The sequence below is a fragment of the Bison bison genome, unplaced genomic scaffold (genome assembly GCF_000754665.1).
Source record: "Bison bison bison isolate TAMUID 2011002044 unplaced genomic scaffold, Bison_UMD1.0 scf7180017864171, whole genome shotgun sequence".
In the NCBI taxonomy this organism is placed as follows: Eukaryota; Metazoa; Chordata; class Mammalia; order Artiodactyla; family Bovidae; genus Bison; species Bison bison.
In genome coordinates this window covers 4,616,134-4,633,745 of record NW_011494743.1, presented here as the reverse complement: position 1 = coordinate 4,633,745, position 17,612 = coordinate 4,616,134, and the positions used below count along the sequence as shown (strand labels likewise).

The 17,612-nt window shown below is 41.3% G+C and overlaps 1 protein-coding gene across 1 annotated transcript; it reads left to right on the top strand.

Moving 5' to 3' along the window:
* Window positions 1-1,547: 1,547 nt before the first annotated feature.
* ZNF660 (zinc finger protein 660) lies at window positions 1,548-13,934 on the top strand. The gene is made up of 4 exons (XM_010842136.1): window positions 1,548-2,381; window positions 3,438-3,574; window positions 4,483-4,598; window positions 12,468-13,934. The coding sequence occupies exon 4, from the start codon at window positions 12,644-12,646 to the stop codon at window positions 13,622-13,624; it is 981 nt and encodes a 326-aa protein (XP_010840438.1). The 5' UTR covers window positions 1,548-2,381; window positions 3,438-3,574; window positions 4,483-4,598; window positions 12,468-12,643; the 3' UTR covers window positions 13,625-13,934.
* The last annotated feature ends 3,678 nt before the right edge of the window (window positions 13,935-17,612 follow it).

Here is a 17,612-nt window from a genome sequence, read left to right as displayed (position 1 = left end):
GGGAAGGAGGAGACAGAACAATGCAATTACACTATACCAGTAGTGACCCTGGCAAGTCAGTATGATTTTAAAAAAAAAGGATATTAGTGAAACCTCCAGGTAGTATTCAGGCTGCCTTTGTGATGAGCAAAAATTGATGACATCAAAGCTCTCAACGGGGAGCCACATTGCTGGTGCCCCTAGGATTCAAGGGAAGTGCACCCTAGTACAGGGGCCATTTATAAAGAAGATGATCATGGCAGCTGCTGTAGTGCTAAAATTAAAGCCACTGACGTGTATTCTCTAAGCTGTGCATGTTATCCATTGTCAACATTTATCCTAGCAAGGAGCACTGAAGTAATGACATAGAAGGAGTCATTTAAAAGACTTTGAAAAGAACAATTAGAGGAACTCTAAATTCACCTCTTCTTGGGGTTCCCTGAGGTTTCCATTGAGAGTGTATATATGGGATATTTGAACCATAGAATCAGCAACAGCTGGATAATTTCCCCAAAATCTACAAGAATAAGAGAAGTTGCACATCTTGTTGGGGCCCTCTGAGCAATACTGTGTATAAAATAAGAGTTAGAAATATCTTATACTGGGGCAAAGCTAAAGATATGCTCCACCTCCCTACCCCATACAAGAAGTTATCATGTCCTGGCCCATAATTAATATCAAGGGCAAAACCATCTTCAACAAGCCAGCTGGTCTGAATCTCCAGATTCTGGAACACCCTTTTCCCTCTTGAATCATGAGTGGGTCATCACTAAGTATATTGCTTCTCAAGGAAGTCAGGTGTATTAGTCTGTTTGGACTGCCATAGCGAAGTACCACAGACTGGGTAGCTTAACCAACAGAAATGTGATTTTTCAGTTAAGGAGTAGAAAGTTTGAGATCAAGGTGTCAGCAGAGTTGATTTCTTCTCAAGCCTCTCTCCTGGCCTTATAGATGGGTGTCTCCTATCTTTACATTTAGTTCATGTCCTAATTTCCTCTTACACAGTGGCATTGAAGTAGGATGTGCCCCCAGTGAGCTCTTTTAACCTTTATTACCAGTTTAAAGGTTCTGTCTCTAAATAAAATCTCATTGTGAAGTCCTGGGATTTAGGAGGACTTCAACACACAGATTTGCAGGGAACACAATTTAGGCCATACTATAATTTTATCCCTCTCCCTAAACATGTTCCTCTTTAACAGTCTATTTCTAGAGAACAATCTTATTTTAGTTGCTCAGATCAATAACCATGGAGTCATCCTTAACCAACATCCAATTCATTAGCAAATCATGTTGGACATGTGTTCAAAAAATATATATCTTCTTATCACTTCCATCACTTCTAAGCTAGTCTAAGCCACTATCATTTCTTATCTGGAATACTTAAGTAGCTTCTTCATCTCTCTACTTCTACTCTTGTCCACCCTTAGACTGTTCTCAACAGAGTAGCCAGAGCAAACTTTTAAAGCATTATGTTATGGAGTGAAACACAGAACTTAGGGAAACAGGTTTCTTGGTTCCTTTCATAGCTAATAGCTAATAAACCTTTGAATATGTGGCAAGAGGGAAAAAATGGTAAGATCATGTCACTTTTCAGTCCCCAAACCCTCTTGTGTTATTTGTGATATCCAAAGCCCTTATGGCCCAAAATGTGCACCGTCTCCTTTTTTAAGGCCTTTGATTCCTGATGTTTCATCTATCGGGGTAGTCACATGCCTTAACTGATCACTTCCTGTCTCTGCCTTCCCTTTCATAGTCCCACTGCCACCTATCCTCTTCTCTCTCTCTCCGTTTCTTTCTCCTGACTCACTACTATGTTCTATGTATTTATTGTCTTCTCTGACTTGAAGTTAAGCTTCATGGGGCAGCAAGTTCATTTTCTTCACTACAGTATCTGCGGAGACTAGAACAATGATATAATACGCACTCAACACTATTACATGCTGTGGGTACACGATAGCTTTGAGGCTGAAAGGAGAGGGATGTGTGGAAAAGATGACTTCTGCTCAGCATCCGGAGCTAGGGCTATGACTTAAGGGAGACTCACTTCGAGAAAGGCAGCCTGACCGCCCAGTTGATTGGTCCCTCTTCCCGCCCTAACCAAGTCCCTTCCTCAGGCTCCATCTCTTCTAGGGCTCTCCACATATTGGCTGATCTCTCCGCCCTTGCACCCTGCCAACCAATGATAGGATAAAACTGGGCGAGAGGCGGGGCCAGAGCTCCCACAGATCAGTGAGAGAGCTGGCCAGGGGTCTGGAGGACTCCAGCCTCCGGGGCACAGAGGTGCAGAAACCTCCCTATGCCTAGAAAGACCGGAGGTTTAGGGTGGGAGTTAATGGGGAGTCAGTGACGTAGTTCCTTCTCCGCTTTGTTCCGAGACGTGGGTCGGGCGCTTTTGCTGAGGGGTATGTGGCAGCCCGGTGTGGGGTTTGGGCCGGTTCTGGGAGCGGGAGGGGCACACAGGCCCGGGGCCAGGCCTCCCTCACCGCTGCCAGCTGCGGAGACTGAGGTGCGGCAGTTCAAGGGGTCGTTGTGGGGCCCCTCTCCCCTCGTTCGGAGCTGGCCCTTTGTCTTGAGTCTTCTCCCACTGTGCTCACTTCGGACTAGGCTGACAGTAGTGACTGAACTGTATCATCCCCGCTGCTAGCCATGGGACCAACCTGGTAAAAGCGGTCCGAGTCTCGCCCAGGCTCCAAAGGCCTCCCCAACACTACGTATTTGATTCAGATCACCAGTATAATCCCTGATGTGTTCCTTGGGAGAAAACGGACCCAGAGAGGAGGGCAGAGTCTTGCCCAAGGTTACTTATTCATTCATTCATTCAACAAATACGTAGCACCAACTAGTAGTGTATTAGATCCGGGGATTACAGTTGTGTACAAGGCAAAACTATATTCTGGTATGAAAGAAATGGAACAATCTTTAACGGTTAGACGCACGGTCTGGGAATCTGAAGGAGGAAAGACAAAACCATCTTTGAGTCCTATCAATCCGGAGAGATAGGTAATCATAAAAAATTCTCCTTCTAGCATCCCATCTAGCTTTAGCCTTATTTCTTCCCGTCTTTAAAGACACTTGACTGAGCAAAGTTTCCCTCATCTCTTTTCTGCAAACTTTTGTTGGAAAGTTGGATTTCAGAGAATTTCTCTATTCAAGTGCATTTTTCAGAGGAGAATATGGAGACTTATGCTATCAGCAGAACAGTTGAAAAGGAGCGACTGTGGTATGATGGAATGAGGATTTCCTTCGGACACAGAAAACTTATCTCTTACTATACATACAGCCTTCAGCAAGTCATTCAATCTCTGGGAACTTCATTTCCTCATCTTTAAAATGGGAATGATCATCCTTACTGCTCGCAGTTCAGTAGGAAGGGAAGTGACCCAGGGATGGGACATTGCCCTGAGTGTCTGCTTGCAATTAAGATCTTAGAATACTCAGGCATTTCTATGTGTTTACAGTGATCCAAGACCCCACTAGGAACTTTTTCACCAAACCCAAAGAAGAGATGAGGCAAGGTCTGTACTGGGCGGAGATCCTTTGGAGTGAGGCTACTGTACACAGGTGTGAAAGTGAGCCATTTTCTTCTCTTCGGCAGGTGAGATCTTTATTGTGATATTAATTAGTTTGGGGATGGGAATCCTACCTGCCAGAAAATGTGGGGACCAGGGCTGAAAGGGAGCATTTCTGAAGAAAAACAGAAGTGAGAGGAGGCCCTCTAGATCCTGAGGAGTAGAATTTGGGGGTGGGAGCCTCCCATCCCAAATGTAGTGATGTAGTGGAACTCCAATTTGGGTGTCAGGAGACTTTAACTTGAGTCTTAGCTCTCCTCTAAGTTCCAGTTTCCCCATCTCAAAATTTTTATGAGACTAGGTGGTCTGCAAGGTTCCTCCCAACTCTGACATTCTGAGAATCTCTGAACAGTTACACTAAGTCAGTCTTTTAGGGAATTTAAGCCCTTGGATGGCCCTGTTGAGACAGAACTGCCAAGAATGTCAATATTGTCATGGTATTTAGACAATATGAAGTACCAAAGGGATGCACTGGTGGAGGAGGGATGGAGGTGGTCATGTGTAGAGGGTGCACTTCTCACCATTGTACACCCAGATTAAATTGGCTAGCATCCTGAACTTATTGAATATTTCGAATCAAACATTTATTGAGCTCTCTGTGCCAGGCACTGTGTGGGATACACATATGAATATCATGGGCCCTGTTCTCTGGAGGCTTAGAGCTTAAAGTGTACATGTGAAGAGGAAGGATGCAGACATACACACAAGGAATTACAGTATAAGGCAACCTGATATTACAGATTTATTATGGCATTTTTTTAAGTGCAGAAATTTTTATATGGTCAAATCTATTAGCTTTTTTTCAGCCTTTGTTTTATGCGTAAGGCCTAGGCCTTTCTCTCCCTGAGATCAAGGTATTTCCTTCTAGTTTTTTTTTTTCCTTGAAATTTTTACATTTCACTCATCTGCTTCTCTTGAATTTATTTATTTTCAGATATTGCCTCTTATTCATCACTCCACTGAAGCTAATCAGTAACCAAAGACCATGTGACTCAAAAGGACCTGAAAGGCTGATGATCCTTGTAAATTAGAGGAATGCAGTCTCCCTAGGTAAAATCTCTGTCTCTCTCGGAATAGAACTCTGCTCTTTGTGAGTGCCCCACAGCCTAAAATGAATGGTACTGCTGAGATGAAGACACTCATCCGTCAGACTCAGGCATTGTGGGTCAGAGACCTGTGGGGCCTCTTTGGTCCTGTTCCACTTGCTGGTTGCCTGAGGTTGTAGTTTTGTGCCCAGTTGCCTGGACACCCCTAGTGATGTCCTCTCCTTATCGTCTTATCTGTCTCTTGTCCTCCTTTAGCCAACACCTCATCTCCATACTATCAAGGAATTCTTCCAGAATTTATGAGCGAATTTCCCATCTATTTGGGCAGAGGAAAAATAGTTAGGTTTTCTTTTGATCAAACTGTCCTTGAACTAGTGCTCCCTGCTCTACTGAAAAGTCTTGCCTTCTCCTCAGATCTTCCAGAACCACCCTGAGCTTCCTTACTGCACGTCCTTATACATTTCTTTCTCTCTCCCTGCCCTTTAACCAAAACCTCTATTTTAGCAAGTTTATATATTCTCACGACTTCCTCTGTCCTCTGTATCTTATTCTTAAGTTTGTATTCCTAACATATTCTTCCTCTTGCCTAAAGTGTTTCCCTGCATTTTCATCTTTTTTTTTCTTTTTCTTTTTTTTTTGGCTTGGACCATTTTAAAAGTCTTTATTGAATTTGTTACAATATTTCTTCCGTTGTTTATGTTCTGGTTTTTAGCCCCCAAACATTTGGGATCTTAGCTCCCTGACCAGAGTTATAATCCACACCTCCTACATTGAAAGTCGAAATCTTCACCAGTGGACTGCCAGGAAAGTCCTTCCCATCTTTCTTAGTGATATTATCATTCTCAATATTCAGATCTGGATCTGATGATCTAGAATTCTTTTCTTTAGTCATCCTCTGTATCCAGTCTGATATATGCATATGCTTTTCTGAAAATAGCTGGACTTATTTTCTCTCCTGTCATTATTCTGGACCAGGGTCTTGCTATCTCAGACATCTGTGTATCCATTTAGCAAACATTCAGTCAGCACCGAGAAAGTGGCAGGCCCTCTCATAGTCACCCATACTGCATCCCTAAATTCCCAACTCATTTCCCTTCCTCCATTATTTGTTTCTACTCTAATCCATCTGGGCTAATCTTCCTAAAGCATTTCTTTCCTAATTTCACTTTTGGATAGGGTGATATAAAATTTATTGTCTAAATTTGGGGTGCTTTTGTAAATGAATGGGGGAACTATTAATAATGATGCTGTAAAAAATTTTAATATAAAAAATAAAGAATAATGATGTTGTAATATAAGGTATAAACCAGGACTGTTCTGGGAAAACTAGGGTGTATGATTACCCTACTTCTAGGTGGCAAGTTTTGGAGTCTTTCTTTTTAATTTCCTCAATTTACTTCTCATGGGATACCTCACTGCCTCTTTCTTCTGTTTTTCACTTCATGAAACAGAGAAACATGAATGTGCTGGGGGTGGAGGGAGGTCTGGGACTAGGGGAAATGAATGGCATTGCTTGAAGAACTATATTCTTGATAAGTGAGAATGAGATGGAAAGTAACAAGAGAGGAGAATAGCAAGGTAGAAAAAAGAATGTAGAAAATAGAAAGGAAGCTAAGGGTAGATTTCACTCTTCTGTTTAGAACTTTTTTCCCATTGATTGTCAGATTGTATCTATATGTTTTGCCCTGAAATGTCAATGTTCTGGCTGATATCACTTCAGGCAACTTGATTGTTTCATTCCTTCATTTGTTCATTCAAGAGCAACAGAAATTTCAAGTGCTTACTATTTGCCTGGGACTGTGCTTGGAATATGATAAAGAACAAAATGGACAAAAATCCCTGCCTTCATGAAGTTATGGGATAGTGTCACTACCCAATTATTTTCAGTACATCAACCTTGTGCCAGATTCCTTTTGAGAAAACAGTTCTTGCTTATCCTCAGGTTCAGCCAAAGTTCTGCCTTTCTTTTTAAACTTTATTATTTATTTATTTATTTTGGCTGTGCTGTGTGGCATATGGGATCTTAGTTCCCTGACCAGGGATCAAACCTATACCCTCTGCAATGGAAGTGCAGATTCTTAATCACTGTACCACCAGCATTGTCCCATTTCTGCCTTTTTAAAACACCCTTCCCCAAGCATCCCAACCCCAAGTATTCACTCCATCTCCTAGCCCCCTTCATGTCCTGATTGGGTACATTGTAAACTTGTAATTTGTTCTATTAGTGTATTACCATTATGCCACTGTAAGTTCCTTAAATGTAGGTATGATATTGCATGCTTGTATTAGTCTTCTTGGGCAGCCATAGCAAAATTCCACAGACTGGGTGGCTTAAGCATTAGACATTTGTCTTCTCACAGTTCTGGAGGATAGAAGTCCAAGATCAAGGTGACTTGACTGTTTTTGGTTTCTGATGAGGACTCTTCCTGGCTTGTAGATGGCTACCTTCTTGTTGTGTGCTCACATGGCTTCCCTCGGTTTGTGTATGTGGTAGGGAGTGGGCAGGAGTGCAAGTGCAAGTGGTAGGTCTTCTTGTATGGACACATTAATCCTATTGGATCAGGGCTCCACCCTTATAACCTGCTTTAGTCTTAATTACCCCCTTAGAAGTCACATCTCCAAATATAGTCACATTGGGGGCTTGGGATTATACATATGAATTTTGGAGGGATACAGTCAGTGTGTACCAGTCCTTTTTTTTTTTTCATTCAATATGGAGTTGTGTAAATACCTAGCTATTAATGTTTTTCCTGTCCACACCTTTCTGGAAGGCTGCAAGACATATTTGCATAATAGCCTTTAAGGGTAAAATAGATACTGCACTAGCTAACTGGGAAGCATTGGATCAGCCATGCCTAGAAGTGGGGTGCCCAGGGGCTGGCTTCAAGGCACTGTCTTATTCTGAATTTCTAAATTACTTTATTCTAGTAATTATGAAAATCTGTTCCTTTAAGTGAAAGCCACTTAGTTGTGTCCATCTCTTTGCGACCCCATCTACTATACAGTCCATGGAATTCTCCAGGCCAGAATACTGGAGTGGGTAGCCTTTTCCTTCTCCAGGGGATCTTCACAACCCAGGGACTGAACCCAGGTCTCCCGCATTGCAGGTGGGTTCCTTACCAGCTGAGCCACAAGGGAAGCCCAAGAATAGTGGAGTGGGTAGCCTATCCCTTCTCCGGTGGATCTTCTTGACCCAGGAATTGAACCAGGATCTCCTGCATTGCAGGCGGGTTCTTTACCAACTGAGCTATCAGGGAAGCTCCATTCCTCTAAAGTCATTTCCTAACTTTTCATAAATAATATTGTAGAAAGGAAAATAATTAAACAGTAATACAGTTTAGCAGAGGACAATTTGCCAGCAAAATGGGAGGCCTTCATAAGAGCAAATACATAAACATATCTACCTAGTCATCCATCCATTCATTCATACAAACAGTTTCACTTTTCTGCAATGGTGCTTTTTAAAAATTGCTCTGTGTGAGATCCAAAACAGAGATATGTACATGGTAGAGTGTTCAATAATTACTAGTTTAAGAAATGTATGAAGAAAAGAGAAAGTTTCAGAGAAGATTAAAAATAGAAAAGAAGCTGAGAAAAAGCCATCAACTTTCTCAGAACTCTGGAGGTAGCTTCACTAGCTGTCTTATTTGGCTCTGCAGTCCCCTGACTACTTCTCATTGGCTTCCTCCACCTGCTGACTCCTGTTTGATTAGGAGGGTGTAAGCAGCTAGGTGTGAGTGTGCTCAGGCTCCTAAGTATCCTCGTCTCCTACCATTTTCTGTGCCTGCCCTTCTTGTCTTGGGCACAAGTCTGTGTACATGTGCCTGTGTATCATATCAGTGGCACCAATACACTTCTGAGATGTGAACTCCAGCCTTCACAGTTATTTTCTTGCTGGCCTTGAGCACTCACCATTGGATATGTCCCTCCTGCAGAGAGCCTGACTCTGTTTATCACAAAGCTATACGATAATAAAAATTAGTCAAACTTTTAAGTCTTTATTGAATTTGTAACAATATTGCTTCTGTTTTATGTTTTGAGTTTTTGTCTGCAAGGTATGTGGGCTCTTAACTGCCCGACAAAGGATCGAACCTGCACCCCCTTCAGTGGAAGGCAAAGTTTTAAGCACTGAACTCCCAGTGAAGCACCCAGTCAATTTTTTTTTTTAAATCAGTAGGCAGTACTGCAAAACAATGTCATTCCTTCCAATCCAGTAACTGACTTATGAAAGTTTTATCCTAGGAATATATTTCAATGAGAAGAAAACTTTGTGTGTCTAGAGTGATCATGATAGCATTATTGATAGTAGTTAAACCTCAGGGAACAACAGAAACGTCTGATACTAGCAAAATTATAGGTAAATTGTAATGAGTTTAATTGGTGGTGCGTTATGTAGTCAAAAAATGATACTGAAGTGGAAGTGAAAGTGTTAGTCAGTCAGTCGTGTCCAATTCTTTGTGACCCCATGGATTGTAGCCTGCTAGACTCCTCTGTCCATGTAATTCTCCAGGCAACAGTAGTGAAGTGGGTAGCCATTCCCTTCTCCAGGGGATCTTCCCAACCCAGGGATCAAACCCGGGTCCTGCATTGTGGGCAGATTCTTTTATCATCTGAGCCACAAAGGAGTTAATAGCAATAAGAAAAATACTTATAAAAAACTAAGTAGAAGAAGTAGAATGCAAAATTGTACTTATTGTATATTTACAACTATCATTATGAATATGGACAAGTCTGAGAAGGAATATAGTAAAAGGAGAATTAGTGATGTGTTAGTATCATGGCGTCATCTTTCAATTTTCTCTTATGACTCAACCTTCTCTAGATTTGAGGTCTACTAGCGTTATCTATCAGAGAAGGCAATGGCACCCCACTCCAATACTCTTGCCTGGGAAATTCCATGGATGGAGGAGCCTGGTAGGCTGCAGTCCATGGGGTCGCTAAGAGTCAGACACAACTGAGCGACTTCACTTTCACTTTTCACTTTCATGCATTGGAGAAGGAAATGGCAACCCACTCCAGTGTTCTTGCCTGGAGAATCCCAGGGACTGGGGAGCCTGGTGAGCTGCCGTCTCTGGGGTCGCACAGAGTCGGACATGACTGAAGCAACCTAGCAGCAGCAGCAGCAGTAGAGTTATCTATACATTGGTTTCCCTAGTAACTCAGACAGTAAAGCATCTGCCTGCAAAGCCAGACACCTGGATTCAATCCCTGGGTTGGCAAGATTCCCTGGAGAAAGAAATGGCAACCCACTCCAGTATTCTTGCTAGGAGAATTCCATGGATAGAGGAGCCTGACAGGTTACAGTCCATGGGGTTGCAAAGAGTCAGACAGGACTGAGCGACTAACATACACACACACACACACACACACACATAGTTACTTATATGTTCAGAGTTTGACGTCAAACCAGTTGGGAAATTCCTGCTCCTCTTGACATTGGTTTCATAATATAATCCCCTTTCGGTTGTGCTGTCCTCCGCTCTCACCCTCTTGCTATTTTTTCTTTTTTTTTTTTTTTTTTTTAGCTGGTTGGGGAGGGAGGCTTATGTGTGGGATCTTAGTTCCCTGACTAGGGATCAAACCCATGCCCCCTGTGTTGGCATTGTGGAGGCTTAATCACTGGACTGCCAGAGAAGTCCCTCTCTTGCCATCTTTAGATAGTTTACATTGTGCCATGCAAGGTCCTATCAGAGTTTCCCCCTCTATGCTTTAATTAACCCTGTTCCCAAGTTCAGCCTCTCAGGTTCACCACGTAAACTCTGACTGGTAAAAAAACAGACAGACTGAACTTGCACAATGTACCTGGATCCAGTTACAGACCAGCCCCTGCACAGTAGGCTATGATGTGACTAGACTTCAATATTGGAAGAAAAGTGTTATCCCTATCACAACAGAGCTTAAGAAAAGGGATATAGACAGGGACCTAGTACCTATACTAGAGCAAAAAATGAAATCTTAGTCACACTCTAAGATGGAATCCTCGTTACTATTTTATGAAACAATTTTTGAGCACCTATTTTGTTCCAGCCACTATATCACTGATGCTAGGGGAATAGGTCAGCATGAACTAAATGCCAAATTGATCTGAAGATTACACATTTGGCTTACTGAACTAAAGATCTTTCAGTACATTTTTTTCTAGGGACCATATTATGAGTTCAGTTTAGTTCAGTTCGGTCTCTCAGTCATGTCCAACTCTTTGCGACCCCATGAATCACAGCATGCCAGGCCTCCCTGTCCATCACCAACTCCCGGAGTTCATTCAAACTCATGTCCATTGAGTCGGTGATGCCATCCGGCTATGTCATCCTCTGTCATCCCCTTCTCCTCCTGCCCCTAATCCCTCCCAGCATCAGGGTCTTTTCCAATGAGTCAGCTCTTTGCATGGGTGGCCAAAGTATTGGAGTTTCAGCTTCAGCATCAGTCCTTCCAATGAACACCCAGGACTGATCTCCTTTAGGATGGACTGGTTGGATCTCCTTGCAGTCCAAGGGACTCTCAAGAGTCTTCTCCAACACCACAGTTCAAAAGCATCAATTCTTATTTCATGGCTGCAGTCACCATCTGCACTGATTTTGGAGCCCAAAAAAATAAAGTCTGCCACTGTTTCCACTGTTTCCCCATCTATTTCCCATGAAGTGATGGGACCAGATGCCATGATCTTAGTTTTCTGAATGTTGAGCTTTAAGCCAACTTTTTCACTCTCTTCTTTCAATTTCATCAAGAGGCTTTTTAGTTCCTCTTCACTTTCTGCCATAAAGGTGGTGTCATCTGCATATCTGAGGTTATTGAGATTTCTTCCGGCAATCTTGATTCCAGCTTGTGCTTCTTCCAGCCCAGCATTTCTCATGATGTACTCTGCATAGAAGTTAAATAAGCAGGGGGACAATATACAGCCTTGACATACTCCTTTTCCTATTTGGAACCAGTCTGTTGTTCCATGTCCAGTTCTAACTGTTGCTTCCTGACCTGCATACAGGTTTCTCAAGAGGCAGGTCAGGTGGTCTGGTATTCCCATCTCTTGAAGAATTTTCCACAGTTTATTGTGATCCACACAGTCAAAGGCTTTGGCAGTCAATAAAGCAGAAATATATGTTTTTCTGGAACTCTCTTGCTTTTTCAATGATCCAGCAGATGTTGGCAATTTGATCTCTGGTTCCTCTGCCTTTTCTAAAACCAGCTTGAACATCTGGAAGTTCACAGTTCCCGTATTGCTGAAGCCTGGCTTGGAGAATTTTGAGCATTACTTTACTAGCGTGTGAGACGGGTGCAATTGTGCGGTAGTTTGAGCATTCTTTGGCATTGCCTTTCTTTGGGATTGGAATGAAAACTGACCTTTTCCAGTCGTGTGGCCACTGCTGAGTTTTCCAAACTTGCTGGCATATTGAGTGCAGCACTTTCACAGCATCATCTTTCAGGATTTTAAATAGCTCCACTGGAATTCCATCACCTCCACTAGCTTTGTTCACAGTGATGCCTTCTAAGGCCCACTTGACTTCACATTCCAGGATGTCTGGCTCTAGGTGAGTGATCACATCATATTGAGTTAGATGGCTCCGATTCTGGGAGCAGATCATAAAATAGGAAGAAACCAGGGTGGGTTTTATATTACTCATTATTCATTCTAATACTGCACCTGTTGGGCTCCTCTCAGTCCCTTGCTTTCCATAAGCTTCCTCTTTTCATAAGTTTCCTTGCCTTTACCTTAGCCTCTATGTCTAACCTCATTTTTCTCATCTTTTTGATCAGTCTTCCCAGCCTTACTTTTCCATGTGAGATCCTGTGGTCCACCACATCTTGTTATCCTTGGATAGTTCTCCTTCCTTTAGTATAGAGAGCAGGTGACATGTGCAAATTCTGTTTCTTCTTTCAGATGGTGAAATGAGGACTGAGGAAGTATTGATTCCAAAATATCATTCCTGAAAAATCAAAGTCTCAACTTTCAAGAGAGCAACACAGAGGTATTGCCAAGGAAGTCAAAATTTTGAAAGCACTTTGAAGGGAAAGAAAAGACTCGAGGGGCCACTGGGATGCTCCAAGCAAGAGAAAATGAGGAGAAAGACAAGAAACTTCAAACAGAAGACAGTTCAAGACAATAAAACACTCACAGAAGTGAGTGACCAAGAATCTGAAAAAGATGGCCCTACAATAAATGAGAGAATTCAGGCTGCAAAGAGACAGTATGTGTGTACTGAGTGTGGGAAAGCCTTTAGTCAAAGTGCAAACCTCACAGTACATGAACGAATCCACACAGGAGAGAAACCCTATAAGTGTAAGGAGTGTGGAAAAGCCTTTAGTCATAGCTCCAACCTCGTTGTTCATCGGAGAATCCACACAGGATTGAAGCCGTACACGTGCAGCGAATGTGGGAAATCTTTCAGTGGTAAGTCCCACCTTATTCGGCACCAGGGAATCCACAGTGGGGAGAAAACCTATGAATGTAAGGAGTGTGGGAAAGCCTTTAGTCGGAGTTCTGGCCTGATTTCCCATCACAGAGTTCACACTGGTGAGAAGCCCTACACCTGTATTGAATGTGGGAAAGCCTTTAGCCGCAGTTCAAATCTTACTCAACATCAGAGAATGCACAAAGGGAAAAAAGTTTACAAGTGTAAGGAGTGTGGGAAAACATGTGTTTCTAATACAAAGATTATGGACCATCAGAGAATTCACACTGGCGAGAAGCCTTATGAATGCGATGAGTGTGGAAAAGCGTTCATCTTAAAGAAGACCCTTAATGAACATCAGCGACTTCATCGTAGAGAGAAACCCTACAAATGTAATGAGTGTGGGAAAGCTTTTACTTCTAATCGAAATCTTATTGATCATCAGAGAGTTCACACTGGAGAAAAACCCTATAAATGTAATGAGTGTGGAAAAACCTTCAGGCAGACTTCTCAAGTGATTCTACATTTGAGAACCCACACGAAGGAGAAACCTTATAAGTGCAGTGAGTGTGGGAAGGCCTATCGTTACAGCTCACAGCTTATTCAACATCAGAGAAAGCATAATGAGGAGAAAGAAATGTCATAAATAACATATTGTTACAAAGTGGAGCTAATTGCTGCTTTTGGAAAAGCAGTTTTTCAGTATTATCAACCTTAATTCTTTAAGAATCCACACAGGGAAAGTAATCAGAAGTAGACAAAGATTAACAGAAGGGAGTATTCATGCCAGCATCATGTAAAACTGGAGGAAGAAAACTAAATTTTCGACAGAATTGGGTTTAAGTGAATGATGGTCTATCCATAAGATGGCTTTGCATCCATTGTAAAAATTTTTTAAAATATTTAGTGCCATGGAAGAAATGATTTGAATAAAATGGAAGAGAAATGAAAGAGAAAAACAATGAAATATCCAAAATTTTTAAAAATTTATGCAAAGGAAAAAATGGAAATGAAATAATACCAAGCCAAAATATTAACAATGATTATCTTTGGGTAATAGGATTATAGGTAATTTCTATTTTCTTCTTTATACTTTTCTATGCTTTTTAGATTTTCTACAGTGAGAATGTACCACTTTTATATTCAGGGGAGAAAAAGTAGAGTATTTTTTAAATGCAATGAGCACATACTCATTTTCATTCAACAGTGTTATGAAGGTTACAGACTCTAAAGTCCTAGGACTGCACCCTAATACTGACCTTAGTAGAAGGGGAACCCTCAGCAAGTCACTTCCTTTTAGAGCCTGTTTCCTGTGTATTATATCATAAATACCAGTTGTTGGCTTTTGCAGTTTTAAGATAAACTGACTTTACAGTCAACAAAATATCTAATCCACTTTCTTAATCACTTTTAGGTTAAAAGAAAACAGTAAAAATTTACTGTATTCTCTCCCACTGCTGTAGAAGGATCCAGAGAGAATAAAGAACCACCTAGGCTCCATCTTATCAATATATGTCTACAGAACCAGATAAAAATACCCCCTTATGAAATTGAAACAATTGCAGTTTCATAACCTTTAAAGAGAGTCAGCATAATCTAACACAAGGGGAATACTACCTTCACATGTTTCATAGACTTTAGTAGCTAAAATTGCAGAGTTTTGGGTCAGAGATATATAAGTTCTAATTCCAGATCTACTATGCACTAGCTTGCCAGTTTTGGACAAGTCCCTTAAGTGCTCTGAGCTGTAGGTTTATCTGTAAAATGGGAGTAACTTCCTACCTCACCGGATTGCTGTGAGGATTAAATAAGATAATGCCCTTAAATGTGTGACCAGCCTTTATGTCCAGCCCTCTGAGAAGGCCTTAATCTGTTTTCAATAAGTATTTTAAACTTTTAAGACAGCTCAGAATCTGGGAAACCTTAGAATTGCCCCATTCTTAACTCAGTGGTTCCTCCTCCTTTGTATACAATGAATGCCTAAGCCTGACACCATTTGTCTTCTGCATGTAGTGATACATTGTTTCAGGAACTACTGAGGATTTGATATCCCATTTGTAGAAGAAAATGGAGTCTCAAGTGAGGTTAGGTGACTGGCTAATAAGTGGTTTAAGCCAGAATTTGAAGTCAGATCAGACTTTCAAGTCCATGCTTTCTGTGTTTTACCAAAGTGCCTCTGCCCATCATGATGGTTCTGTGAGTGGGAGACCGAGAAGTTGGGATTCTCCTGACTAGCCACTTCTATGAAAGGTGGTTGATGATATATGGACAATTATAGGTTGATGATGGTTTCATAAGGAAGGTGCTAAAAAGAAGTGGATGGTATGAAGCATATATTTGGGTGGAAAGAGATTGTTTAGTTTTTGTCCTATTTTGTTTGATAGGATAATGGCTTATATATAATTTTGTGCTATAATAGTCCCTCTTTGCATAGTTATTCAAAGCATGGTTTCTAGGCTCTGTTGCTGTGTTCAGGGGTAGGACTGTTGTATCATTGGTCACCCTTGGGTAGGCACTTCCCCAAGAGTCTGGGTGGACACAAGGGAAGGTCACTCACTTGTGACTGTGGCTAGACAGAACTGTAGCAGGAAGGGACTTGCATCATTTTTCCCTAGTCATGTGTCCTTTTCAAAATTCTACAAGGAGGGTGTAATTAATATTTTATGCCTTTTGTCATGCCAGCCATTCTCAGCTGCTGATTACCTATATGGAAACTCCTATGACTAATGTCTCCTGGCCCTGCTAAAACAGCTTTATAAGAAAACAGGAAACGAAATTCCTGTGTACCTGTTGGTATTTTTTAAGCATTTATTATTGCTTAGCAGAGTTTTTGATGCTTCTGATACTGCTGAGCAAAACATTTTTCCACCACTGTGTCATAGTGTCTGAAATTCTTTCTTCAAATAGCCTTTCTTTTTCATCTTAGAAAACTCTGTGGTCTCCAAGAATAAGTATCTTCTAGGAAGGAAGCCAGAGAAGGCAATGGCACCCCACTCCAGTACTCTTGCCTGGAAAATCCCATGGGCAGCGGAATCTGGTAGGCTGCAGTCCATGGGGTCGCTAAGAGTCGGACACAGCTGAGCGACTTCACTTTCACTTTTCACTTTCATGCATTGGAGGAGGAAATGGCAACCCACTTCAGTATTCTTGCCTGGAGAATCCCAGGGATGCGGGAGTCTGGTTGGCTTCCATCTATGGGGTCGCACAGAGTCGGACACAACTGAAGCGACTTAGCAGCAGCAGCAGCAGAAAGGAAGCCAGAGGTCTGAATAAATTGACATTTCTTACCCAGGCAAGCCAAGATAATGGACCCAGGAGGAGGCCCTCAGTAGCTTCTAATCTTCTAGGCTGATACCTATCTTAAGCTGCAGGAGTAAATGTTAATAAGTATGCTCTATACTCTTTCATATACCTATTCTGCAATATAGTTTGAACTGACCGGCTCACCTTTCTGCAGAAGTTTTTTGAGACTACCAGCTGCCTGTTTCAGTCAACATTTAATTTTGCAGTTCTTACCATTCTTTCAAGCCCTTTTATGATACACTCTGAAATTCAAGTTCTGTCTGTTTAAATGTTTTTTTTCCAACTTCCTGTTCTAATGGAAGCCTGGTTGTTCCCTAACAGCAGTGCTTCCTCTGCAGTTCCTCAATTGCTAGTTTTTGTCTCCCGCAACCCATTTACCTCTCTGTATGCCATTTCTTCTCTATTCTGTCAAAACCTCAACTCTCTTGAAATGCGTGTCACTCAACTACTGTGTATTGTCCATCTCTGTTTCTGTCATCTGCTGGTTTCCTGTGCACTCACATTTACTCACTTGTTTTTACTACCCTGAATATTCCCAAGGAATATGAAGTCAGTATTTTTTGACCATAGATACCCTGTATGTAGAATTGCTTTGGTGTGGACTAGAAATATATATATCTGTTTTAAGTTGTGAGAAAAAGTGTGAAGTTAAAATGTTATGTAGCCTTGATTAAAGGGAAATCTGAAAGACAAAGAATCTTGCATAGAGAGGTGAATGTCTCCCTAGATTTAGAGATATTTTTCATTGATGGTGTGTACTATATTAGATCTTATTAGGAACTCAGAAGAAAATTTAAACCAAAAAGAGCTTTAAATAGTAACAGCATTTTCATGACCATGAATCCCATAAGACTATATTTCATTTTCAGCTCTGTATCCTGAGTGACAGAATTGCTTTTTAAATGTTTTTCCATTCAATATAAATAAAATAGTATGTTCATATTGTTAGGTTGTTTTTAGAAACTAGACTGTCTATCTTCACCTCTGATGTTATAAAACTGGAGTCCTAACACTTTTGCTAAAAATGGTTATAATTCCTCCAATAAATATCTGTTATTTCCTTATTATAAATATCACTAAATTTTTTTTCTTTTGCTTCCTTCCTTTATTCAGATTGGGAAGAAAACAGTTCAATTTGCTTTTCTTTAAGCAGATGCTTTTGGAATGAAGATGTGATTCTGGCTTGTTTCAGATTCAAACACAACATGAAGCTTGTTATTTTCATACTCTTAATAGAGTTGTTCCTCAGTAACTGCAGGGGATTGGGTCCAGGACCCCCACGACCATACCAAAATCAAAGGATACTCAAGTCTCTTCTATAAAATGGCAAA